Source organism: Culex pipiens, chromosome 3, assembly GCF_016801865.2.
Source record: "Culex pipiens pallens isolate TS chromosome 3, TS_CPP_V2, whole genome shotgun sequence".
Taxonomy (NCBI): domain Eukaryota; kingdom Metazoa; phylum Arthropoda; class Insecta; order Diptera; family Culicidae; genus Culex; species Culex pipiens.
In genome coordinates, this window is record NC_068939.1 from 103,524,517 (window position 1) to 103,551,378 (window position 26,862).

The following is a 26,862-nucleotide window of genomic DNA, read 5'->3' on the forward strand; positions in this document are numbered from 1 at the left end:
TTAGAAAACTGTGACCGTAGAGTTATTTATTTTATTTTGTTGTAATGTACTGATATTGTTGACATATTGCTTCTGAAAAAAGGTCGCCCATTCTTTTGATTCTCCACTCTTCATTTCTCTATCACAGACACATTCGTCAACGAAAAAGGAGCAGCAGTTTGGCATTACATGTGTGAAAAATGCAGTTTCAATTTAATCAAACCGTTTTTTGACAGGCTTGTTGCACGTCTGTGGATTCCTATTAGTTCATGAAAAGTTATCGGCAAGGAAAATAACTCAATTTAAAAAGCTCAGTTAAAGGAAAACTACCAAGGCATATTACTAAACTGATAATGTTGGTGGAAATTTTTAAAACTTTATTCTGTCAACTACAACATGCCATGCCGGTGAAATTTTTGCCGGGGTTCAACATAAAAATGACACGTGATGTAGAATTTGGCAGATGAAATATTTCAGAAAAATCCACCGAAATTATCAATGTAACAATATGCCTCCGGTCTTGTTATGAGTCCATAACAATAATTTCTCAAAACATTTTTAAACGAACTATTTCACTAGACGTATAACATTTGTTTTGTATTAATTTACTTTACACAAAAGGCCTAATTTATGAGAACTTTTCAGCGCCACTTGATGAACCACAGCGAAAACTATTGCTCACTCCTTGTAATCTCAAAGCTGTTTGAAATATTACTAAAAGTCCAAAACGTTGCCATCCTAAACCTGGGTGGACTATGTCCGTTGTCTCTTCTCTTCTGCTGTGACTAGCTAGCTTTTGACAACTGCGATATCGATTATTTCAGAGCCATGATCAAAGTTCAGCTATGCTGGGAGTACGGAGTAATCGTCCTAAACTTTAGCACGTGTGGATAGGCCTAAAGGAACTAATGACTAACAATTTGTTTAATTTTTAATGTTGATTTGTGTTGAACTGTCTTTCTGTCTGTTAACTATTTTGGCTGGTTCTGTGATCGATCCAGCGCACACATTTTGCTTTTGTTAATTTTTGTTCTTAAATGCAACCTAGCTTTCGCGAATAAATACTTAAAAATAAATATCACGATTATAAGTTAAAGATGATAGCAAAACTATTCTACTTGCAGCTTGTATTACTTTTTTTTTGCTTTTTGAAGCACACAAACACTACGATGCACTGTTTGTTACTTTGTTTGTTACGTCGTATATTCGGATGTACTCTCCAGAACCACGTTGCCCACGTCGGGGTTGCCACTCGCCACACCATACTTTTTGGAGGAATCGTGCAATAGAACTGACAATGTTTCCAAACTTTTGCGTACCTGAACGAGAAGATGGAAGGAAAAAATCAGTAGGGAGGTATGCCGACTTGACGGTGTCAGGATCAAAGATCTTACGAGCTTACGATAACAAAATAAGGAAAAAACAACTTTTAACACATAAACAGCGATCAGTTGAACATGTATGCGATGACGATATAAATGGTAACGGATGGTAACGGCGTTATACCTACCTGAATAGTCAAAATCTCGTGATACTAGTGTAATACAGTGAAACCTCTTTTAACGCGATACGTTTTCTAATTTGTCAATTTCTCTGGAACGACGCAACATTTTTGCAATCTTTTAAAAGCAATTGATAGATTTTGTTCAGATCTACAGAACGCTTTTCGAAGCATGCCAAAATATTGTATGGTTTAAGATAAATCTACGAGACAATACGCGTAACGCTACCGCGTAAAATGAGGTTTCTCAGTACTCAACATCAGAAAAAATGTGGTACGATTGACAGCGACACTATTTTACAATGTTGGTACCGCGTAAAAAGCTGTTTTGCTTATGACTTTTCAGACGGGCATAAAGCCGTTACCATTCATAACGTCCTTAAAATATTCTTAAAAATCGGAATAAAGTTTTGGTAATTATTGTGGATAATGAATACCCCCAAATTGACAGACTTAATGTTACCTCAATTTTAATTCCCATCTGATGTACTTTTTAATCAAGGCAGCACAACTCAATTAAACAAGAAAAATATTTAAAAACGAAAGTAGCTCTACCTTAGCAATTTGCTCTAAATTAGAATTAAGAACTATTTGAGCCTCCTCCGTGCTTTTGTCCTGCATTTGTTTCTGCCACCGTAAAACTTCAGCGTAAACATCCATATTATCGTTCTCGCCCTGAAGAAAAAAATAATTTTAAAAGTCATTCGTGTTTATACAACAGTTTGAAGACTTACCCAACGCAAGTCGTTGAAACTGTACATCCGGGTCTGCAGGTAGTGTATTTTGTACATGAGAAAACAGGAAAACAGAGCTAATCCTATTGCTAAAATTATTCCTACGTGTATAACACCAAAATCGGAGGGAAAGATTTTCTGTAGCCTGTTTCTAAGTCTTGTTAGCATACTATCGTCATTACTACTGCTGCTAGTGTTCTGATAGAGGGTATCACTACAGTTGGATTTCTCTTTGAGACCGATATTGGCCGAAGCTGCCGCCTTCAGGATCACTCCGGGTGTGAGCAACGCCACCGGAGACTTGATGATAATTTCCTTCTGCACCGATTTAATACTTTTGGTGACTGAAATGATACAGAGAAAAAAATCCCAAACGATGAGTCAGCCCGTCCACATGCGCGCAAAGTGCGTAACTCACCGTCGTGGGATCGCTTGGTGCCATCTGTTACCGTCAGCTTATCGTTAGTCGAGTCACCCGAATCAACTAAGTCAGACTTTTTATCTTTCACATGGGAAGAACTTTCGTTACCACTAATTGAGCAGCTGCTGTCGTCCTCGACCGAACACTCGGACACTTCGACGTCGGGAACCTTCTGTGCGGTCGGTTCCAATATTTCCGCCGGGGCCACCGGACGCCACACGCTGCACATCAACCGGTAGGCGGCCTCACGGCTCATAAAGCTACCAAACACGTGACGATCGTCACATGTAGTTACACCGACCGCGTTCGGGAACATTTTGGCGGTCTTTTCCTTAGAGATTTTGATCACCGACACCGTGGGAATCAAAAGCTAAAATGGAGTAGAGTTACTTATCTGTTGGCACGCCATTACCGAACAAATGCTCACCTTTGTTACATATCCAAACACGTTGGAGTAAAATGCAAAGTAATTCTGCGTGATGTAGAGGTGACCTTGCAACAGAATGTCACTGACCAAAGCGCAAGAAAAGTCTGTAAATTTTTAGATAAAAAAAATGCAAATAGGTATATCAAGATAACAATTATTTTTCAACAAAAAAAGCGTTGGAGGCTGCTCCAGTATTTTAAAACATTTTATAGTTATTCAACTCACAGTTCAACACTTTCTCGTCCTCCACCTGGATAAAATGCCGGGAGAACTTCTTCTGGCGGGAACTGTTGAACTCTTTTTTCTTCTTCTCTTTCTCTGGCTTTTCCGGCTTTTCACTGGAGTCATTTTTGGTGACCGATTTTGACGGATGTGGGCTGGAACTTCTTATCGTCGGTGCTACCGCCAGCGGTGAAGACGTGAGGGATTTTAAAGATCTGAAAAGAAATCGGAGACAAAAACACACACACCGGAATCGATCAAACAAATGAACGTACAACGTAGAGTTGTAGTTACGCCGGAGCGTTGTAAGCAATATGGAAAGGGAATGTGGTGAATGATTCTATAGTGTGACATTGTGCCAATATTTAAGTTGTTATTCCGATCCAATACAAACGCCGCTACCCTTTTATAACATGATTTGCATTTCTTCAATTGGCATGGTAATAAGGTCAAGCCGATTCGATTACATAGTGAAACTTCTTAGAATTCAATCACAACTTACAAACTTCTTTTGATCGTCTTCATCATCGCAACCAAACATGCAAAATACCTTTGTTTCTCATCCCGGAGAAAAATATTTTCAATTAAGCTTTTGCAATTTGCCCAACTATTTAGCACGTTGACGCGTGACACGTGAATTAAAAGTCAATTCCAGCGATTTCACAAACACTTAACACTATTATCTCTCGCTAATGACATATTCAAACGTGATGATCACACGTAAAGCTCCCCCCCCCCCCATCTCTATACATGAAATGCAATCACAACGTACGTCTGAGACTCAATATAACACTGTTGGTGCAGTTCATTATCACAGAATAGTTTGCACAAGGTCCAAAATGTGTCACTCACCCATAATAGAAAGCAGTATGCTTCCTACGGAAAACCACCCCCTCGGCATCACTGCTATCTTCAAGCGCAATATTGGGCGTGGAATGGGCTGGAGTCATCGGCATGGTGATCGCACAAAAAAAACTGTTTGCTTGCTAAAGACGATTGTCCACTTACAATTGTTAGCACTCACTTCAACGGTCACACAGTAGATTCCATCTGGAGTGTTGATGCCAAAAAATCTCAGGCTAACACTTAACTTTGTTTTATTGCTTTACCTATTCCCATGATTTCTCTACCTATCGAAATTGTACGTTAGTAGTTAATAGTGTACTAACTCCGCTGAGTATATCAAAAAATACCGTCCATAATCGCATGAAATCAATGTTTCAGGAAATAAAACTTATATTCAATCTTAATTGAAGCCTTCAACATCAGAGATGGCCAAAGTTTTGGCTGTCAGGCCAGTTTTAAACATCGGAGACGCTTATGCATATTACAATCCATGTCACAATATTTGATTGCTATAACCGTCGAAAATTGTTGTTTATAATTTAATTTATGTAGTAGCGATGGAATCACAAATCGATGCCTTTGTGATCTCTTATGCTAACTAGGTAAAAATCCCAGCAAGCTTATTGCAAAGCATCGAAATTACAAAATGGTGATTAACTTGTCAAAAGCATAAACATTAGCACAATTGGAAAATGTTTCATATAATTCTTACTAGACCAAACATTGAAGAGCCTGTTCCTACAAAGGCTCCGAAAAGCATTAAACTTCAAAACCATACTTGTGTTCAAAATGGCTACAACAGAAATAGTGTCTTTTCTCATACAAAATTGCATAACAAAAGTACTTTGCTTGGGATGCTCGAGTTTTCGTTCGATCATATTTGAGGTTTAGTATCGCAATACCAGAATACCAGGTGGCAAAATACCTCAAAAATGAGCTTTTTTGATAAATCATTAATTTGCAAAGCGCCAGCTCCTGTTACGTTCAATCACGCTCATACATATTTGGGCTCGGTACGTCCAACGGAACAAGCCTTTACAGAAAAAAGCCATAATCTGTTTAACATTAACAATGTTTTGATAATTTGAGAGTTGGAAAATTCCTTCGATTCAAATAATTTAACCCTCTACACCTCAAAAAATCGAAAAAAAAACATTTTTCAACCAATTTTTGAACTTTAAAAAGCATTGGAAAGAAGAACTCTTATGATTTCAGAAAATGAAATGTAGAAAATTGGAAGTTTTACTTAATGTGACTTCGCCAATGTTTTTAAAAATGTCTTTATTAGGGGTCAACTCTGGCTGTGTTTTTACTAACATTTCGAATAGGTACTTAAAGTAAAAAGAAGTATGCAGTAATTTTTCTAGTGCCCCAGACTATGCCTCTACGCATTTATTTACAATTTAAATGATAATGGTGCCATTTTATAGCAGAAAATGTGAAAAAGATGCAGAAAATTGAAAAAGTTACAGTAAAAACATAAAAAATATGATAGGCAAAATGTAATGATAGGAGGTGGTTGAATAGGCCAAATACCGTCAGTGGGGGTGACATTGGGTCTGGGGGGTGAGATTGGGTCAAAGTGATTTTTTACGGATTTTACCATTTCTCAGGTTCTTCTCAATGAAAATGAATTCTTTTGAAAGGGTTGTGTAGGGGACATCTTAAGATGACTTCGCTGAAAAAATCTCATTCCTAGAACAAATCCTGTTATTTTGGCAGATGTCTAAAGTTGGGGTACGTTTTTGGCCAAAAATGACCTCTCGAAAAATCATTTCTCTAATATGTTTGTAAGAATTGCTCGAAAACTACCCAAATGTTTGAAAATCTCCACTTCAAACATTGTAGCGTGTTAATACGATTCCCTCGAACAAGAAACACTGTTGCATGACTTGTTGTTACCATATCGTTGTTTTTGAGAATCATTTTAGTTTCATTTGACCCATTGACACCCCCTCTAAGGGGTGAGATTGGGTCAATTTTCAAACAATTGGCATTTAAGGTAGTGTTCATCAAAATCCACCATATTTTGGGAAAATGTTAGTAAACTATCTAAGAACAAATCTACGTTGAAAGATTTTCCATGTTATTTAAATTGTTTTTGTTATTAAGAAAATACGAGAGGTGTATCGTTTTTTGACCCATAGTCACCCCCACTGACGGTACTTCCGAAAACAAACATAAACATAACTAGATAAATGCAAATTAAAACTAAACTAAAAATTAAATAAGAAATAGATAAAACTAGAGAAGTAAAGTTTTTATGTAGAACACAAGTTGCTCTACATGACCTCCTGAACACGGGAAAAATAAAAATATTCGAAAAAATTGGGTAGTAGAGTGTTAAACGTAAGTGATAACCTCGATTTATTACACACTTCAACAACAACTACCCAGTAAATTGTTTACAAAAGATAATCGCTTTGCAAATCACCACAATATCAAAGGTTTGTTTACGGATGCTGTGCAGATTCTATAGCATACACTGAAATAAATTCTCCGCTTTTCTTCTCACACATTTAAACTAGCCCTCACGACGACGCAGAAAGTTCACGTCTTGTTCATCAGTTGTGTTTAGCAGCGTTTTTTCACAAACATAACTTTTATTCTTGAGTAAACATTTCTTCTGATATTTACACGTTCATCACATGATACGCTGGGCGAGCGGTTTTTGTTTTTGCTAGCTCAGTTGTTTACAACTCTGTTCACACTCGTCAGTGTGCGAATTGCCTTTTCAAAAAACGCACAAAACTCGGATTCGTAATTCGGCTAAACTGTAAATTGAAACACAATTAAACCAAACTACTAACTGTGAAAGTAGCACTGAAACTGATTCCCAAAGCTCACTACTGACGTTGCTGGTCAAAAGTTATGATTTTCAGCCGCAGAGCACGCTCTCAGGAAGTTCCCCTCAGACTGATAAGATAGAGCTTATCAATTGTGCTATACATCATCGCCTATTAAATCAAGCATAGACACTGTGTAACCAAGTTGGGTTTTGAACCCTACGTTATTTGATACGATTAGATGCAAAGGAAATGAAACACAATCCACATTATTGTTTAAACTTTATGCTTCTTCGTATTGCCCATAAGATAAGCTAAACATCAGAGCTGAACAAAAAAAGTTATTTAAAAATGCGTCTTTCCAATAAATTTTGCTCTACAGTGTACACCGCAATACGGGTTAGAGCTGCTGATTGATGCGCTAGAATTGAATTGCGTCAGCCAGTACAAAAAATATAAAGCAGGACACATTCACTCTCCCCACCTGATTAAACTCCCAGAACAATTGTGAACATCTGGTTTGTATACCTATCCGGGCCGTTATCAGTGGGTAATCGAGCAGAACAAGAAAACAAAAAAAGGTTGGTCCTCCTATCTACTATCGTCTAGTGACACACAAGTGTTTCTCTGATAGAGCATTTGAACACCTGGCAGATTTTATGACGATTGTTTGATGAACGCCACGGGAAGCTAGAAGCTTGGTATCTGGGCGCAGTATTTTGCGTTGCTACCAGATTTGTAAATAGACGTTAGGCTCTAAATCCGACGTTGGTGTAGAGATAACCCGGCAATTTACTCACTTTTGATCACTCTTTCCTGTGGAGGTGTGACTTGGGCTACGCGACAACTGACTGTTGTTCTGGAGCTGCAGCACATCGGAACTCAACGGCTCGATGGTTGTGGAAATTGGAAGTGGACGACAGCCTATACCAACGCTGCTTGTAGATCTGAAACGGACATATATAGAGAACAACATGAATTATTTGTAAATAATTGCTGAGCAAAAATCTAATTTGCTTAATGCAATATAACACCGATTTATTATTCTTTATATTTTCAAAATAATTATCTCTGTACTTAATAAACAGTGGCGGCTACAATACATAACATAAGTAAAAGTAAAGTTTTTTAAAAATGAATTCGGAAAAATCATACTTCAAACACCATGCGTCTGCATAAGACCAGCGTCTTTGCTGGAGACGTATGGTGTTTTTAAGAATGAAAACATATGAAAAACATATAAAAGACCGATTAGGGCTTGTCATATAAAATGGTTACACGGATTTTTTTATTCAACATTCTACAGCAAAAACTTGATTTTGACAAAGTTTCAAATAAAAAAATCAACTTATTCGCTCTACAGCATTACCTGGGCGTTCACGATTGCGAGATTTCTACTCGAAACTAAGTGTTCGAAGGCTTGATTGTTGAGGCAATTGCAAACCTTTTTTTTACATCTTAGATTCCATCCACCCCGGGATTCGAACTGACAACCTTGGGACTGTGAGTTCAACTGCCTACCACCGATTCCTCCGAGACAGGACCCAGGGAGACGACTCCTACACCTGGACTGAGCTAACGACCTAACCTCTAGGAAAGCGTGATCAGACAAATCTCGTCTCAAAATTTGCCACCGGGACCGTCTGGAATCAAACCCAGGCCGGTGAGAGGCAACCATGCTTACCCCTACACCACGGGTCCCCAAAGTTTACCCCTTTGTTTTATTTTTAAATTTATGATATAATTTAGAGCAGCGATTCTCAACTGGAGAACCAGGCCTACTCGATTTACCTGCCAGGTGGTACCAGGTACTCGTCTAGTAATCCGATCATAATATTTACTTTTCAACATTAGGGCTGGTGTGGTTTTATGTGGGTAAATGGATTTTGAATCTTTTGAAAAAAAAAGAAATTTTTGTCAATTCAAGAAGGAATGTTCAAGAATCAATGGCCAAAGTTCTATCGAAATAAATAAAAGTCGATTTGCGAAAACGTGAAGAAGGGGAAATATACCCTTTCTAATCAAACACCTATCTTATGCTCGATTAAAGCTCCAAAAATACTATTTAGGCTATAAACATACCAGCAACAGTACCGAGTAAGCACGCAAATATATGCCATTTACTGCCCAAAAAGATTAAATTTAATGCACTTTTGATCATAATTTCTATTTTGCGAGACCATTTTTTCATCATTTTGGTGGCACACACATCCACACACAAGATCTAACGTTTTCTAACGTTTTCAAAGCGCTTAAGATATAAAATTGCTTCCAACTACCGGCAACGTGTTCTTTTGCACATTAGTTAGTCACTAACTTGAAAAATAATCCCGAAAATGCAAATGATTTGCAAGCACCATAAAAAAAACAAACGCGCTAAGTCTTCAGGCGTATGAATTTTGAATACCCGTTCCAATCGAAGGCTGAAGAAAACCGAGCGAGGAGCGAAGGCAAATAAAGAACAAAGGGTGGCCACCAACACCACCAACATTCTGGTGCAGCGCCTGTTGGAGTGAGCAAGTGCTGCCAGGAAACTTTCGCTATGAATGCTAATTTTCGTGAGTGTTCGCTTAAAATTTCATCAATTTGGCAGCACTAAGCAGACCCAAAAGAGCGCTGAAAGAAAAAGAACTAAGCTGAAAATAGAAAAATGGGCATGGCCCAATACTCTCGACTGATTAGAATGCATTTTTGAAATATTTTTTTTAAATGCTTGTAAAAGGAATAGCATAACTTTTGATAAAAGTTAAAATAAACAGAAATGTTCACAAAAAGTTGCTCTTCTCGTTGGTGTACTTGGTTTTAGTGAATTTCAAGGAACATTCCAGATTATCCAGCATCATTCAAACACGATTGCTTATTAGGCATAAACATATTTTTTTTAACAGTCAGAATGTAGGCTAGGACATAAAGTAATAAAATTAAAAAAAAAATTTATTGTATTCGATGAGATAATAATATAACATAACAATTTTTGACATTTTTTGAGAAAACGATACTGAGCGCCAATATAACCTGGACTTTGTTTTGGTCCTAGAAGACGGAGTTTTGACAGAGTAGATCCAGATAATTTTATTCTTTTAATTAAAAATATTGAAAAATAAAAAAAGCAACTGTGTTTTGACGATTCAAAAGCTGTCCCTAGAACATCAAACAAAATACTTTGTGTCATAAAGGACTTTAAAAATTTCATTGCACAGCAATAAAAAGAAGTAATTCAGCTGCGTGTAAAATAAATATTGCAATACTTTATGATATTTTATGCAATATTAGAAATGTCAGACTCATATAGGCGTCTTCCAATACTCCATCTGTCTAACAGCCGAGCGGGCTTAGGCGCTAGCCCACTTTTTTCATAAAATTATTTTTATTAGGTTCTTTTCGGTGCTGGGACCTGGTTAGGGCCGAGTTGGCTTTTGTAATTACATTTTACTTAAAGCTAAGAGTAATTACAGAGGATCTTGTGGGCGCTAGCCCTCTCTGATGGTGCTGAATAGTACACTCAACCCGGTGGTTGGTCACTTTTTCGTTTGACACTTTTTAGTTTGTACCCCGTTGGTTTGACAAACTAAAAAGTGACGAACTGTCACTTTCTACACGGCACTCACGCACACTATCAAAACAAACATTTGGTAGTGTTTGTGAACTCCGTGTAAAAGGGGTGTCAAACTAAAAAGGGGTCGTTCGTTTGACAACAGTTGGTGTCAAACCTTCGGGGTTTGAGTGTACATGCAGCGAGTAATTTTCAGTTTCTTTCCTCACAAAGGTGATGTACATGCTTTTGTATGCGATTTTACATTTTTTTTGCTTTGTGTGCTTATAGATTGTGCTCAAATCTGATAGATGATGTCGTCGAATTCGTCAATATCTCAAAACTGGAAATGAAATCTTGCATACACATTTAACCAATCACAACAATGTGCCTAACGCTTGCCTAGGGCATATCTTGAACCATTCATTTTCCAAAAAATATTCACTACATGCAAAGCTTATCAGACACCGTGAAGAATTACAGAGCTTTTGAAAGTAATGATACATTATTTGAAAAAAAATGTATACGTGTGATTGTGTGTTTTTTGTGTTCATAAATTTAATTTAATTTTATGGCCCATAGTGCACCCACCTTTTAAAAATATGCACAGCGAGTTAAAAATGTATTAAGTTATTTTCAAACATAAGAAATGTAAATTGTATAATTAAAATATTCTCAAAACTCTCTAAAATATATTAGCAAATGCTGATATGTATTTGCAATAAAAACAAATATACTTTTCTAATTTCTCCTGAAGTCAAACCGATTGACATTCTGAACTTATTACGCAGTTTGCAGTCGCAATACAATTCGTTGCCCACAGCAACTCCGAGAATCTTGAGCAACGGATAATGAGCTCGATGTTGTCGCGGAAAACATTTATGATTTCAACACTATAAATACCTAGATTTTCGTAACATGCCCCATTTGTTGTTGCTGTTGCTGTTGATGTTGTTTCTGCAACCGCCACCGATGAGATTACTATCGAGTATTTCCGTGGACGATCCATCCGATGAATTAATTTTGCTATTTCTTTCGCTGGGTATCGTTCCGGTAATACCTTGCACGAGACACAGCATGGTTGGAAAAATTTTGACTGGCCGTAAAACGAGTCTTTCATGCGATTTTCCTTTTCTCGCTGCCGTTCGCTTTCGTTTCTACTCATCAACGTGCAACTCTTGTAAGTGACCCAAGTAGAAAGTCCTCTGCACAGAATTATGATAATGTTGTCCAGTACATCAGCACGCCACTACTAAACTGCTCCGGTACAGAAACCACAAACAGAAGCAACACTTGACCATGTACAACCTGTTGTACCATAGTAAATGTCCACGATAGCAAGGCGCCAACTTATGAATAAGCAATTCTGTTTTTCCTCACAAAATTAATATCATCTTTTGCTTATACACTTTCCTCCATCACAAGCTTTTATCACAGTTCGAGGTGGTTCGTAGAATTTCGGTGTTTCTTTCTCTTTTTGTGTTTTTGCTGGTTCACTAATGCATGCGGTCAGTTACTACTGTGTGAATGAATTTTTCAAAATAGTGTGCATAATTTATCACTCAATCGTCTGAGCTCCACCCAGCTCGTGCGCGGTAGATAGAAGCGACAGATGTAAAAAATGTTCAAACCGTAGAGCAAATCCCACAGCAGAGGGTTGAAACTCTAGTAATGTGTATGAAATCATAATCCAACAATCCAATTCTATCAAATCTAGTTCTGCTTTCAACAAAATAAATTTTAAATTTAAGTTTTTAAACTCATTTAGGTGATTCCCCTTATGTGTCTTTTAAAATGTTTTAATTTTAATTACATTGGCTAGATTTTCTGAGAAATAACCACTGAAATGTTAGATAGTTAATACTTGTTTATTTATAACTAATTGCTCATAACTTGCAAAATTTGCATAAAATAGATGAATCTATAATTTCGATGCAGAAATAACAAACAAATGCATAAAAAATCTAATAATTTAACTGTTTTGTTATTTACTTGTGCCTTGGATAATTTATGTTAAACAAATAAGTAAAATTCTTTTAATTACATGAAAGAGTAATAGAAGAGTTAAGTTACAATCCGATTAGCTACGACAAAGACGGGCTATTTTTTGACGGAGAAGATGCAGCAACTTTCACTCATCAATACCATCCGTTCTCGTACCACAATGTGTATATAAGTAATTACAGAGCTGCTGTATGTGCAAGTATCTACACGATTGAATCTTTTTTCTCCACCTCTCAGCTCACGTAAACAGTTCAAGGGTGAGACCAAGCAAAACAATAACCTGCTGCTCCTTCCTGATGCGATAAATGCTCCACGAGTAAAAAGTTTACATTTGTTTGCTAAATTTTTTATCGATTTCTTTTCTTCTGCATATAGATTCTCTTGCAAAAAAAACCTAGATTGAACCTAGATATTTGAATAATTAAAAATGTAAAACATCTGTTAACGTGTGTTTCACAACAACTTTTATTTTAAATGTTGAAACCACAGACACACATATTTTTTCAAATTTTTGTAAACTCTCTGGAGATTGTTTTAACTGTCCTCATGTACAGTATGGCCCATACAAAAATGCGACATGTGCATTTTTTCACAGAAAAAATGGTGCCATTCTTAAATTTATTTAACAATCTGATTGTTTATGTATTATGGTGTTAGTTTAGTATGTTTTGAAGATATCGTCATGATAATTTTTTGCAGTTCACCAAAACTGTGTACAGGCGGTCTACAACTATGAATGTGTTTTTGGAACAATATTAACCCTAATTAAATAATTTATATTTCAAAATCGAAACAGTTTAAAATATCCAACAATGTACCGAAAGCATCATTAGAAGTCCTTTTTAATAACGCCCAATCAAGAAAGTTTTTTTAATTTTGTTAAAATTGGTAATTTGTGTGAAAAATGCCATTTTGGTTATTATTTTGTGTGATTCTGTCAAAATAAATCAATAACTTAAAACCGTTGTCGATGGCTCAAAAGCGTGCCCAGCGGCTCTATATTGTTAAAAGTCACATCAGAGCATCTGTTAGTATCAATTACCATCATTAGTAGCATTTGTTTTTTTCGTTGAAACATTGTAGGCTCCAAAAAATACCAAAAATTGATGCATTTTCAGAATCGGGATATTTTTGAAAAGTTCACTATTTTACTATAACTGGTAAATAGAATGCGTAAAATTCGGTGGAACTAACTCTTACAACTCTCAAAAACAGTAACCTTGAAGGCTGTATACTTTTTAGTCCACACCCAAAATTCAGAGTCGAGATAATCGTTCTCTCAAAATTTATTGAGGGCTCAGTGCCAAAATCGATAGAATAATGGTACCAACTCACACCATCATAACAAATGAGTTCATTCGTTAGTTGAATCAATAAATCTCCAACAAGTGTCATACATCGACTTCTGACTTCTCCTTGGTCACCTAGCTGTGGTGGCCGAGGCAGCTAAGTCATTGGATTGGTTTGTCAAAGGTCTCTGGTTCGATTCCCGTTGTCGACACTTTTGGTTTTTTGTTTGACGGATGAACTTTTTTTTGCAAATGAACAGGCTTCACTGAACACCAAGATCTGGTGCGCCGTGGTGCGGTTTTCGTGTCACTCTAGAAACCAAACCGAGCTGTTTGTTGTCACACCATAGCAACTGTACCGAAAGCACCTTGGTACACCACCGGTGCACCAAATTGTATACCAAGGATGCAACTCAACATATGGTTGATCCAAGTAAACCGGAGGCGACATTGTTTTGATTGAGGTTTGCCAGCCATCATTCACAACTTCGGGATGGCGTGGCGGTTGTTGTCTCCGTCTTTTTACCACGAGGTTCCTGGTTCAATCCTGGGTACAAATATTTTTGAGGATTTTTTTTTCAATATTTGCTGTCAAAATTACTGATTATATACATTTTTTAAGTAACTTCTTCGAACCTGCGACGCTTTAGTCAAAGAGTTAGAAAATTGAATGGATTTTTGTAGTGGAATAGAAAAAACGTTCCATATTATGCAGGCAGATTTAAGTGAAAATGCCTATTTCAGGATTATATGCACGAGAAGTTAAAGTTTATATTTCATGACACTACGAAATTCTATTCCTAACAAACTATTCTAAACAAATAAAAAACATTCAAAAAATAAAATAATAACTGTCGAGATTCGAACCAAGAACCTTTAAAATACTAATGCACTGCCTTTGACAACCACACCATTAAGAACTGTTGAGTTCAGTTGGCTTGCAAGGCATCAAGAGTTCCAAACTTCTCCCGTGTGGTAGGCGCAGAAACCATGTCAGTTTTGTGTACCCGATCCACACCGCCGTCACACCAAACTTCGGTTTGGTGCACCGATCAAGCTACCGAGTTGTGTCGGGTTTTGGGTCGTGACGAGAAATGGTGCGCATAGAAAAACCGGTATCATAGCAAACCGTTGTCGCACCCGTCAAAAGGTAAGTCTGCAAATGAACCTCAAGAGAATAGTTCTATCGCCCATCTCGAGCTGTGTTCTCTGCGTCCGTGAATGGTACCACAATTCTCTCGACTCGAAACAATCATTCTCTCGGACTAGCGCTGCCAGTTTTGGGTGCATAAAAATACCATAATAGGCTATCCAGATCGACCAACATGAAAAAAGTATGTTTTTCTTTATATGGCCTGGGCGTAGAGCAAATTGGAAAATTATAAATTTCAATGAGCTGTAACTTATTTTATGCTAAGGGAATGGTTTTAAAGGCATTGATTGTTTGTTTTGAACCTATTTAACATGTACACATGCTACATACATCACAAATAGTAAAAATAGTCCTGATTTACACCTATTAACAATGTCGCATTTTTTATGGGCCATACTGTAATGCATGATAAGTGATAAGCTTTAATAAAAGTCAAAATTGATTTCTTTAAAAAACTATATACAAAAGTTAATGGAATTGTGCTCAGCTGAAATAAAGATTTCTTTAGGTAATTCATTAAAACTTGATTTCATATGGGTAATTCTCTACCAACTCACACGAAATCGAGAAAAGTTGCCCCGACCCCTCTTCGATTTGCGAGAAACTTTGTACTAAGAGGTAACTTTTGTCCCTGATCACGAATCCGAGGCCCGTTTTTTGATATCTCATGACGGAGGTACGACCCCTTTCATTTTTGAACATGCGAAAATAGAGGTGTTTTTCAATAATTTGCAGCCTGAAACGGTGATGAGATCGAAATTAGGTGTCAAAGGAACTTTTATGTAAAATTAGACGCCCGATTTGATGGCGTACTTAGAATTCCAAAAAAAACCTATTTTTCATCGAAAAAACACTAAAAAACTTTTAAAAGCTCTGCCAATTTCCGTTACTCGACTTTAAAAAATGTTGGAACATGTCAATTTAAGGGAAATTTAATGTACTTTTCGAATCTACATTTTAAAATTTCGTGTTTTTTCTAACTTTGCAGGGTTATTTTTTAGAGTGTATTAATGTGCTACAAAGTTGTAGAGCAGACAATTACAAAAATTTTGATATATAAACATAAGAGGTTTGCTTATAAACATCACTAGTTATTACGATATTAAGATCATTTTTTTCAAAAAGTTACTCTTTGTTTCTTCGTCCTTGTCCATCGCGGGTGACGATGATCGGCCATGATCGACAACGACCAACTTTTTCAAAACTGTTTTTCGTAGAATCGCGATAACTCGTGATGGTTACAAGCAAACCCCTTATGTTGATATATCAAAATTTTTGTAATTGTCTGCTCTACAACTTTGTGGAACATTATTACACTCTAAAAAATAACCCTGAAAAGTTAAAAAAAAAACACGAAATTTTAAAATGAAAAATTTTGTTCTAAATGAAAAAAATACCCTTCTGGGTCACATTTTTTTTCTGCTCAATAATGAAAGGGGTCGTACCGCCCCTCCGTCACGAGATATCAAAAAACGGACCTCGGGTTCATGTTCAGGGACAAAAGTTACCCCTTAGGACAAAGTTTCACGCAAATTGTAGAGGGGTCGGGGCAACTGCTGTGTGAGTTGGCGGAGAATTACCCATATGCACATTTGGAAGAAAAGTTGTGAAAATGAAATAATTGTGTTTTTTTTTTTAACAAAAATCCTTCAAATAAAGGAAACATACTTATATTTTGACGTTTAAGTTTTTTCTTTCAAAAAGATATTTTTCGGCGAGAAAAAAAACACGCACAACACTCGTTGGAGTAAATACATATCACTGTTTTTATAATATTTAGATTTAAAATTACGCTGAAACGCTGAATCATCAAATTATTTAGCAATATTTGTTTGAATAAAAATACCACATTAGTATCACGAAAAATATTAAAGTAGTCTGCAAACATAAAACTACTCTCAATATAAAAAGACATATTTTAATATACTTTTGATACTTTTAATACTTTTGATGTTTGCTATTGGTTTGCTATGAGCTGCTTCAAATGTGAAATTTAAAAAAAAAGACAAATTCGAATATTTACGAGCACACATATTTTGACACACACGAAAGAAATCGTAAAAATAAACACTTTCTACGCGTCGTCGTGTTCAGGTCGAACTTCCACAGTATTTTCGCTTTGGGGTTTCCACTGATCCAATATTGCACAAAACCGTACCAAATTTACATGGCTTCTACTGGTGTTGGCACCACCAATTAACAAAATGTGCTCTGCTTGGGAAACCGATCCCAAATGACGAAAGTCAACGTGCAAAACCGCCGAATTACTTCACATTGACACAATTCCCTGATCGATATGTTGAGCTCGCACTGGGCAGAGTACGACACCGGGGAATAGAGCATTAACGTGGCTATTTACTGTTACACTTTTTTCCCACATTTCCCACATTTGAACACAGAAAAAAATCGTTACTCTTCGGCAGAAGAACGAACGAGTGACGACCGAGTCCGGAGAACCGTTTTTCAGCTGTAAACTCGCGAAAACCTACTGACGGCCTACAACAAGTAAAGGCAAAACTAATCGGAACGCTTAGGACCAGACAACAACACTAACACTAAACTAGCTAGCAAGGTGAGCGAACGGACCGGAGACCACCTCTGCTGCTGTCCGTTGCACACTATCGAATGAAACTATACTCTGGCGAGCAGGCTAACGGCTGATTTCCAAGACCGACAAATCCAAGTCGAGTTGTGGATGCACGTGCTTCAACAAATACAGAAATAAAACGCATGATGACCACAACGACGACGAAGACGACGATGACTGCCAGCCGGTCTACTACCGACAGGTTTCATGTTATTATACACACATTCGAATCGTGTTGTTGCTTTTTTGCTTTTTCCGTACATACACGGTGAGCTCTCTTTCTTTTCCCAGAAATGCAAATCAGGGTTTACAAACCAAATATAGAGATATAGAAAGCAAAAAAAACTGATAGTTCGAGATTTGAGTATTACAGCCTTGAAATGTATTGAATTTTCAAACAATGACTACACAACTCGACATTATAGAAGTTGATGTCAGTGAACGCTTTAGTTATGTCAAGATATGAGGAATGTGGGCTTCCTGTACATGCTCAAATCGACCGGATTTAATTTTAGTGGATTCTCTGCAAATAAATAAAATTGTAAATTTGGCCTCATCCATAAAATACGCACGCTCTTAGGGGGGGGAGTGGGGGGGGGGGTTACCGTAGGTGTGACAAGATGTGACGAAGGGGGGAGGGGGGTTTGCGAGACTGTGACGTCACGCTAGGTTTTTTTTTATGATTGTATAATATTAATTCGAAATGTACACAATTAAATTAAATCCTCTTTTCTTAAATTATATGCTTACAATTATTTAGAATTATCACCTCGAGTATCACATTATAATTGATATATAGTCACATTTTTTTATTCAGCTGGAACTTCAATATTTTGCAAATTCTTGCTTGACAAAAATAAATGCTTTGAAAGCAGGGTGTTCAAAGAAACTGCTTTTAATATTTTGAACTTATTAGATACAAAGCTGTGAAAAACAGTTTTTAAGATTTTTCAATACTTGAATGTTATACAAGGTCTTCTAGGTGGCGGATTGTAAGCGGATGATTCTGGGTTCGATTCCCATCTGCTGCAACCTACCATCGGATGAGGAAGTAAAATGTCGGTCCCGGCCTTGGTTGTTAGGCCGTTAAGTCATTCCAGGTGTAGGAGTCGTCTCCATGCCATAAGTACAAACAACACACCAAACCAAACCTACTTCGGTGGAATCGCTGGCGGCGGTTGGACTCGCAATCCGAAGGTCGTCAGTTCAAACACTGGGGTGGAAGGTTCCTTGGAGTAGAAAGAGGTTTGGGTGCTCTCCCCATTCAATCCTTCGGACTCCTAGGTTCGAGCAGAAACTTGCAATAGAAACCACAAAAGACCCGGGGGTCGTTAATGTGGATGGTTTGATTTTTTTGACAAGTTCTTCTAATTTTTAAAAGCAATGTTTATCAAATGAATATTTAGACAACTTATAATATTTTTTTATGTTAAAACAAGCTCTTCCCGGCAAACTTCGTCCTGCCCTTTTTTGGTTTCCTGACGTTTCTTGCTTGTTTGCTTATTCAGCCTCCTGTGATCAAAATTTGATTTTACGCAGCTTTTCCCATACAATCTGCAGATTTTCGGGAATCGGTTCCAGAGTGGCCAAAGTTGCCACTTTTTGGCGTAAGAACCTTCCTTGGGCTTATACGAACCCAACGTAACAAAAAGCACCTCGATCCGACGCTCCGTATTGAGCTGATTCGCGTTCGAACAAAACCGTCGAAATTTTATATATCTGGAGTTTTTTTTTAAAGGACCAATAAACCAAATTTCCAGTTTTTGCTTTTGGGTGTTTTTAGAACCGCCTTGAGTCAGGGGTATTGAAAAACACCCAAAAAGCAAAAACTGAAAATTTGGTTTATTGGTCCTTTTCAAAAAAAACTCCAGATATATAGATTGGCATACATACCAAAATTATGAGAGTTTAAAAAATAAAAAACTATAAAAAATCCCATCGAAAACAAGGGGGGGGGGTGGTCTGGCAAAATATGACGAACTTTGAGATATAGGGGGAAGGGGGATTTATATTGGCCGATTTTTGCGTGACATACTTTATGGATGACGCCTTTCGGGAATAAGGAACCAAGCGCACCCACGTTTATCTATGAGGGGAGTAAAACTTAGGTTTGCATGTAACACAACTGTCAGCGGAACTAGTCGTCAAGTGTCGTAATTCAACTCTTTATTATATCGACCAGAATAGCAAAAAAGAAAAGAAATATGACGTTGTTTGCTTCCATAAGCGGATTTGTGTATACTTCCTCTGTGGCTTGTAAGCTGCAAATGAAGTGCCTGTTGCTTCTTTTTAAACAAAATGTGTTGCTTCTATTTTTTAAACTATGAATGTATGTTTGTAAATACTAATATATCGACTCACCTATCGGTGCCTGTGGCAGCTGAGGATACGACACTAAAGTACATCGAATCGGAATGCATTCTTCGATGGGACTTTGCCTTGTTCTTCACTCCAAAATCTTCATTGAGCTGTATCACAATATCGTCGAATATGTCACCCGTACTGGCACGTTTCGAAGGCACCTTTTCCGGCAGGAAGGCATCCAAAAGAGGTTTATTTGGCGTGTTGGCACAACTATTGTCTTCGTCTAGCTCGAGAACGGCGTTGGAATCGCTATCACTGGTGCAGGACCGGTCCTTTAATTTCAGTCGATTTCGTTTGAAGAGGTAGTTAAAACTTTGACGAAAGGACGAGCCCCGTCTGAAGGGAGACGAAGATGATTCGTTTCCGGAACTGTTGGTGCCTTCTTCTAGCGGTTTCCCGTTCACTTTTCCTCTGATGAACAATTCACGTCCGTCTTCGACCACGTACACCTGCGAACCAGGTTGCTTAAGAATCGACGTCAACCGGGCGGCTCCTTCGCTGCCCAAGCTAATTGCCTTTTCCTCCCTTCCAGCGTCCACCGATTGCCTTTTGTCACCGTGTCTGATCAACAACGGCAAACTGGTGGGACGGTCAACTACCTCGTCACCAACCCCATCGTCATCGTCGTCGAATGACACAATCTTTTTCCGCAGGCACACCTCATCTTCCGAATCCTGTGCGGTACCCGGCTTGATGATGGTCTTGTTCCGGCCAATTCCCAGCCGTCGAACCAGTTGCGGCAGAAATTTGTTTTTTCTCTGCACACCATTGGAATCATCCGACAGGGAAACCATTTTACGGCCTTGCTATAACCACCCACACCCCCCAACACTCTGCAACACTGCCTGGTCAACGCGATCGATATTGGCTAGGTTTCAACAAAATAAAACTTGAATCACTCTTCTCATGCCGAACCACCTCAAATTATGCACTAGCTCTCACTCACAAGCCAAATCGCAGTGTTTTCGGTGAAATTTTCCTTCATTTTCACTTACTGCCACCAATCGTAATTGAGGTACACTCTTCATCGATCAATAATAATACTTGCATACATTTAACCACCAGAGTCAGCATAAGTCACACGTATCCACTATAAGTACACTACCGGCTTCATTTGTAATGATGTTGTTTTGTTGCTTCAGTAAGTTTTTTTTTGCTGCTGGATTAAAGCACGTTTGTGTGTTTAGTTCACAACCTACAGTGTTGCAATTACGAAGCTATGTGTATTAAGGCTAAGCAGCAGTTTGTTCTGCAAGTAGCATGTGCAAGTTAAATTAATGGGCCTTATTTTCGACACAATTGTTGAAATTCGAGTAGTCGAACTAAGCGAAAACGATTGCATTTACACACATTTACTTTAAACCACATTAAAAAATACATATCACAGAAAGTCCCTAGGCTATTTTACTAATTCGACTGACCGCCAGAGCTAAACTAAGATACAGATCGCAAACAAGATGTGCACTCCTTTAAAGACAAATCTTCTAATTGATGTGACTCGCGACTTTAAATTATCACCGAGTTATGAATTAAAAGCTGAACCATCAAGAATCTGATCACTCGTTAGGTAACGCTATGATTTATCAGAATATGTTTAGTAATAAATTTCCAATCCACAGGTCGTAAGTTTGATCCTCGTACCGGGATGATGAAGTTAAAAAAATCATATTTAATCTTGTGATTAATCATGAAGAGAAATGATTCTTTTCAAATTCAGGTTTTCAGACAAAAATGTGTTTTTAATACTAATGGAGACGCCTGGTTGAATCTTAAGTTAAACGGCTCCAAGCTTTCAATTTTTTCAAAAGATTGCCAAAAAGTTGCGTCGTTTCAGAGAAATCGACATATTAGAAAAAGGTATCGTTAAGTAAAAATCTGTGATAGGGCATCTCGATTATTTCAAAATCCTCCAAGGGGTCTTTTTAGGGGGTAGTATTTTTTTAGAAATAGCAAGAAAACTGTCATATACATATCCCCGTTAATTTGCGAAAACACAAATAATTGATCTTTTTAATTACAATTTTTTCACCTGACCTCAAAATAAGTACGAGATCTCCTGTGAGTTTTAATAAGACAAATAAAAATGTGAAAATATAATGTAAACGGTACATTTCATAACCAAAACACACAAAAATATGTTGATTCGGCTGAAATCCAAAATTCAAAACAGTGACTTACAGTTCAGCATAACCCAACCAATTACAGTACTTGTTCGGTAACTGGGCTGAAAACGTAGCCCAGTCACCGAATGCTGCTCGCTAACTGGGCTGAACGGAAAATAACGAGGGGACCACCGATGCATAAAAAAAAGTTAATCTAATTAATTTACAATGCTTGCTTTTCATATTTCTTTAATTGTTACTTGAAATTACATAAAAGTTTGAAAAAAGTTGTTTTATTTACAGAACATAATTTTTGCATCCATTAACCCCTCGGTCATTTCGGTTTGTTTTGGTTCTTTGACGTTTGTCTGCTTTTTAACTGGGCTACGGCCCAGTTATCGAGCGCCCAGTTAAAAAGCAGCCCAGTTAAACAACACCCAGTTACCGAACAACTACTGTACATTTTGTAGTGATTTATAAACCCAATGGGCCCAGAAACATTTCTCAAAAAAGAATTCATCAAAATAATGATCTGAATATTAAAAATATTGTGGTTTTTGGGAAAGGGGTGTGCAATTTTATCCGAAAATCTCCCATATTTCCAATGCCACATAGGTTGACTTGTGAATTATGGACCGGTTCGGATGCCGGTGGATTTTCCGATGACGTAATTCCGGGTTGGTACCCAATTCCAACGAAAAATCTTTTCTATCGATACAAAGACCCCCAAAACGGTGTTATACCCACTCCAAAATGTTTATTTAGCAATACTATGGTCATATATATATTTAGATAAATTGAAAGTTTGCAAAATTAAGTTTAGATAAGTTTTATATAAAATTTCCAGAGTTATATAAGCTTTTATACAAAGTATTTAGTAAACGCTATATTAAATCCAAATTATTTTCTTTAATCAGTCAAGGATGCCTATTTGGAGTTGGGAGACTGGATTTATGGTGATTTGTCAACAAATAACTTTATTTATGTTAATTTTTCGAAAGATGTACAAACTTTTTTTGCAATTTCGTGTTTTTTCTAACTTTGCAGAGTTATTTTTAGTGTAAGTGTAACAATGTTCTACAAAGTTGTAGAACAGACAATTGGGTCCTAAAATGAAGCTTAGATTGCTGATATTATTGTTTACAGCGATAAAGCTTATTTTTCTGAATACAATGACCCTTTGTACGACTACAAAAAGTTTAAAATGATTTTTTAAATCAATTTTGAAAAATTAACCTCGCGGTCCTTCTTGACAGAAAAGCTCCTACTTGACAGCTCGTTCCAAGGGGATCATAGATGATCCATCGAAAAAATGTTGCCCTTGTCAAATTTTTTTTGCATTAAAATGAAAAAAAGTGATCAGAAATGGTTTTTGATCGTGTTTTTTACCGTTGTACATAAAAATTTACATAGGGCTTTAGTACCCAATTACAAAAAAAAAATATAAAGACATAAGAGGTTTGCTTATAAACATCACGAGTTATCGCGATTTTACGAAAAAAAAGTTTTGAAAAAGTTACTTTTTGCGTTTCTCTTTGTTTCGTCGTCCGTGTCTGTCGCGGGAGACTAAGAACGGTCATGATCAACGACGACCAACATTTTCAAAACTTTTTTTCGCAAAATCGCAATAACTCGTAATGTTTATAAGCAAACTCCTTATGTCTATATATTAATTTTTTTAATTGTCTGTTCTACAACTTTGTTGAACATTGTTACACTCTAAAAAATAACTCTGCAAAGTTAGAAAAAATACGAAATTTTAAAATAAAAAAATTTGTTCTAAATGAAAAATGACCCTTCTGGGTCAATGTAGATTCGAAAAGTATATTAAATTTCCCGTATAATGACATGTTCGTAATTTTTTTACAGTCGAGTAACGGAAAATGGGAGAATTTTTAAAACTTTTTAAGTGTTTTTTTTTCGATGACCAAATTTCTATCTCATCACCGTTTCAGGCTGCAAATAATTGAAAAACACTTCTTTTTTCGCATGTTCAAAAATGGAAGGGGTCGTACCGCCCCTCCGTCACGAGATATCAAAAAACGGACCTCGGGTTCGTGTTCAGGGACAAAAGTTACCCCTTAGGACAAAGTTTCACGCAAATCGAAGAGGGGTCGGGGCAACTGCTGTGTGAGTTGGCGGAGCATTACCCATTTGTTATATAACTTTTTATAGAAATCATCTTTTCATAAGCTTTTTGTTGCAAAATGTTCGGCATGAGTTTTTGAACAAAACGTAGTACTAGGTTTTAAGTTTTACTAGGTAAAATTTTAAATTGTTTACATGTTTCATCACAAAATGTGCATAGAGCCCAAGGGGTGCAAATACTTTTTTTACATACTGTATATGACAGTTTTCTTGCTATTTTTAAAAAAATACTACCCCCCTAAAAAAGACCCCGTGCCTCATGAGATCATAGTTTCTGTTACAGGGAACAACTTAGCCGAAGAGTGCGAGAAAAGCTTGAAGAAAAAATTGAATTTTTGAGCGGCGCTGTTATAAATTCTATAACATTCTCAATATAGTTTACGAATCTTGTGTGCAACCTCGGCAAAGTTTTTGAGGTTTTTGAAAATTTCTAAAATCTTTAAGCGGCTTCGGTATTGGCAGAACCCAAAAGCCATCAATTTAACGGGTTAAATCTCTTTTAAAATTTAAAGTCAAAGTGCCAAGCCATGGCGTCCTGAATAGGCGAATATTATTGAATTTTTTTTAACTGATTTTTAAGCAAAACATTTTCCTTTTACAGAGCCAAAAAATAAGTATTTTTCCTATTTCACCGACATTTCGGCTTTAAATTGCTTTAAATTGCTTATTTTATTAAAGAAGATAATTAAGCTTATTTTACGGAACACAATGATACTTTATACATGTTGAAATAGTGAGAATATGCTAATTGGTATTAGGTATTAGGACCGAGTCTTTAACCTGTCAAACATACGTGAATTTCCTTTCCTCACACTTTTAGATATCTCGTAACGGTAAAACCCCTTGCATTTAAAAAAAAATCGAAAGAAGTCGTGTTTTTCAATAATAATTTGCAACCAGCTATAGTTTGTAAATTTAGTGTCAAAGGGACTTTTATAGAACATTGGATGCCCGATGATGGCGTAATTCCGAAAAAAAAACTTATTTTTCATCGAGAAAAATACAAAATAGTTTCAAAATTTCCGCCATTGTTCGTTACTCAACTGTAAAAAAGATTGGCACATGTCATTTTAAGGGAAATTTTATATACTTTCCGAATCTGCAATAACCTAGCATTTTTTTTCGTTTAGAACAAAAATTTTCATTTTCATTATTTTTTTTAAATTTTGCAGGGATATTTTTTAGGGGTAACAATGTTCAGACAAGCAAATAATTACACAAATGTTGATATAAAAATATAAAGAGTTTTTAGAAAATTGATCGTTTAAATCATTATAGTTTAGGCTGGTACAATATGTTATTAAAGTTTTGTTTTGTAGATTGTATTATCGGATTTAATCAAATATTCTGCTTCTTCGAAACATCAACACAGTTATGAACTGTCTCTATACATTGTTCAATTAAACAAACAAATATTAAACTTGAATATCAAAAAATACCGTAAAGGTTGTCTGATTTGGAATCATTATGCCTGTTGACGTTATCAACCCTGGCATTCTATACAAGATTGATGGATTTCCAAGGCTATTCATTCATATTTGTTTGGTTCAATAATGCATGTAGGTATCACTCAGGCTAATACTTATATGTTCAAATAAAGTACTCCATAGCTTTGCACAAGAACTTGAAGAACAAACCCATTCATCGCACTAATCCAACTAGTCAAAAAAATAATTAAACGAATCTACCACGCAAGTCACAGTCACAAACCTTCAAAATGCAAGCACCGTAAGCAAACTGAAGTACTCTCTGCTACTCTCTTTCTCTGAAATTCGCATAAATCCGCGACACTTATTGCAAACCAGCAGCACTAACACCACTACACAATAACACTTTCCAGCCATCCAGCGAAGGGGGCAGCAGCTCTATCGCGAAAGCAGCCACACACAGATATAATGACGGTGACGACGACATCGTCGTTTTTCTCATCAGGCGAGATTTTCTTTTTTGTTAATTAAGGAGTTGGGGACTAAAAATAACACACCACTTTTCATGTTGCTCAAACTGGCATCACGGACGCGAAAATAGAACAAACGATCCGCGTATCACCTGCGCAGAATTATTTTGCAAAAATTCGGTCAAACCGCGCGATACATCGATGCTTTCTCGCATGATAGATGGATGAATGGTGATCGACCAGCCACTATTGTTGGTCCTCTGTATTCACGCTACTACTGCTCACCACAGCCAGCCAGCCAGCCCCACTGACACATCGTCGTTGGGCCAACGTTGGGAGACAGAGAGAAAATTCGAACTGCCCACTAGTGTGATCCACCCCCCTTAAAAGAAAATTCAAGTTTTTTTTTCAATCATCAATAATGAATTTATGTAGTATATTTATTAAAAAATCTACTTATTTTAAAACTCTGGAGTTTTTTTTTTTTTTTTGAAAAGGTCTAATAAACCAAAATTTCAGTTTTTGCTTTTTGGGTGTTTTTAAAAACCCCTGACTCAAGGAGGTTTCAAAAACACCCAAAAAGCAAAAACTGGAAATTTATTGAACCTTTTCAAAAAAAAACTCCAGAACTGTTTTAAAAAAAAACAATAAACTTTTTTTCACACTATTTGTTTGAAAAACTAAACTTCTGAATCATTCTTAGCAAATTCAAAGCTCTTGGAATAAAATCTGTCTTATTGAGTTTCAATCATTTTATATTAAACAATTTGCTATTTTATGATCAGTAATCTGTGCATCCAAGCACATACCTAAAGTTTTTTTTTAAACTATTATGTTTCATATGTTGTTAGGACCTATTCAACAAAAAAC

General features: G+C 36.7%; 1 protein-coding gene across 2 annotated transcripts; it reads right to left on the reverse strand.

Annotated features, from left to right (window-relative positions):
• Positions 1–404: 404 nt before the first annotated feature.
• On the reverse strand, positions 405–26,276 carry LOC120422709 (uncharacterized). 2 transcript variants are annotated; one of them, XM_039586222.2, is made up of 9 exons: positions 25,806–26,276; positions 19,843–21,001; positions 7,717–7,863; positions 3,288–3,499; positions 3,063–3,166; positions 2,633–3,005; positions 2,215–2,558; positions 2,036–2,155; positions 405–1,298 (listed from the first exon to the last, which is right to left on the reverse strand). In XM_039586222.2, the coding sequence occupies exons 2-9, from the start codon at positions 20,637–20,639 to the stop codon at positions 1,173–1,175; spliced, it is 2,223 nt and encodes a 740-aa protein (XP_039442156.1). In that variant the 5' UTR covers positions 20,640–21,001; positions 25,806–26,276; the 3' UTR covers positions 405–1,172. The 2 variants fall into 2 exon arrangements, with proteins under 2 accessions (XP_039442156.1, XP_039442158.1); XM_039586224.2 differs by having other exon boundaries at positions 19,843–21,040.
• Positions 26,277–26,862: the final 586 nt, after the last annotated feature.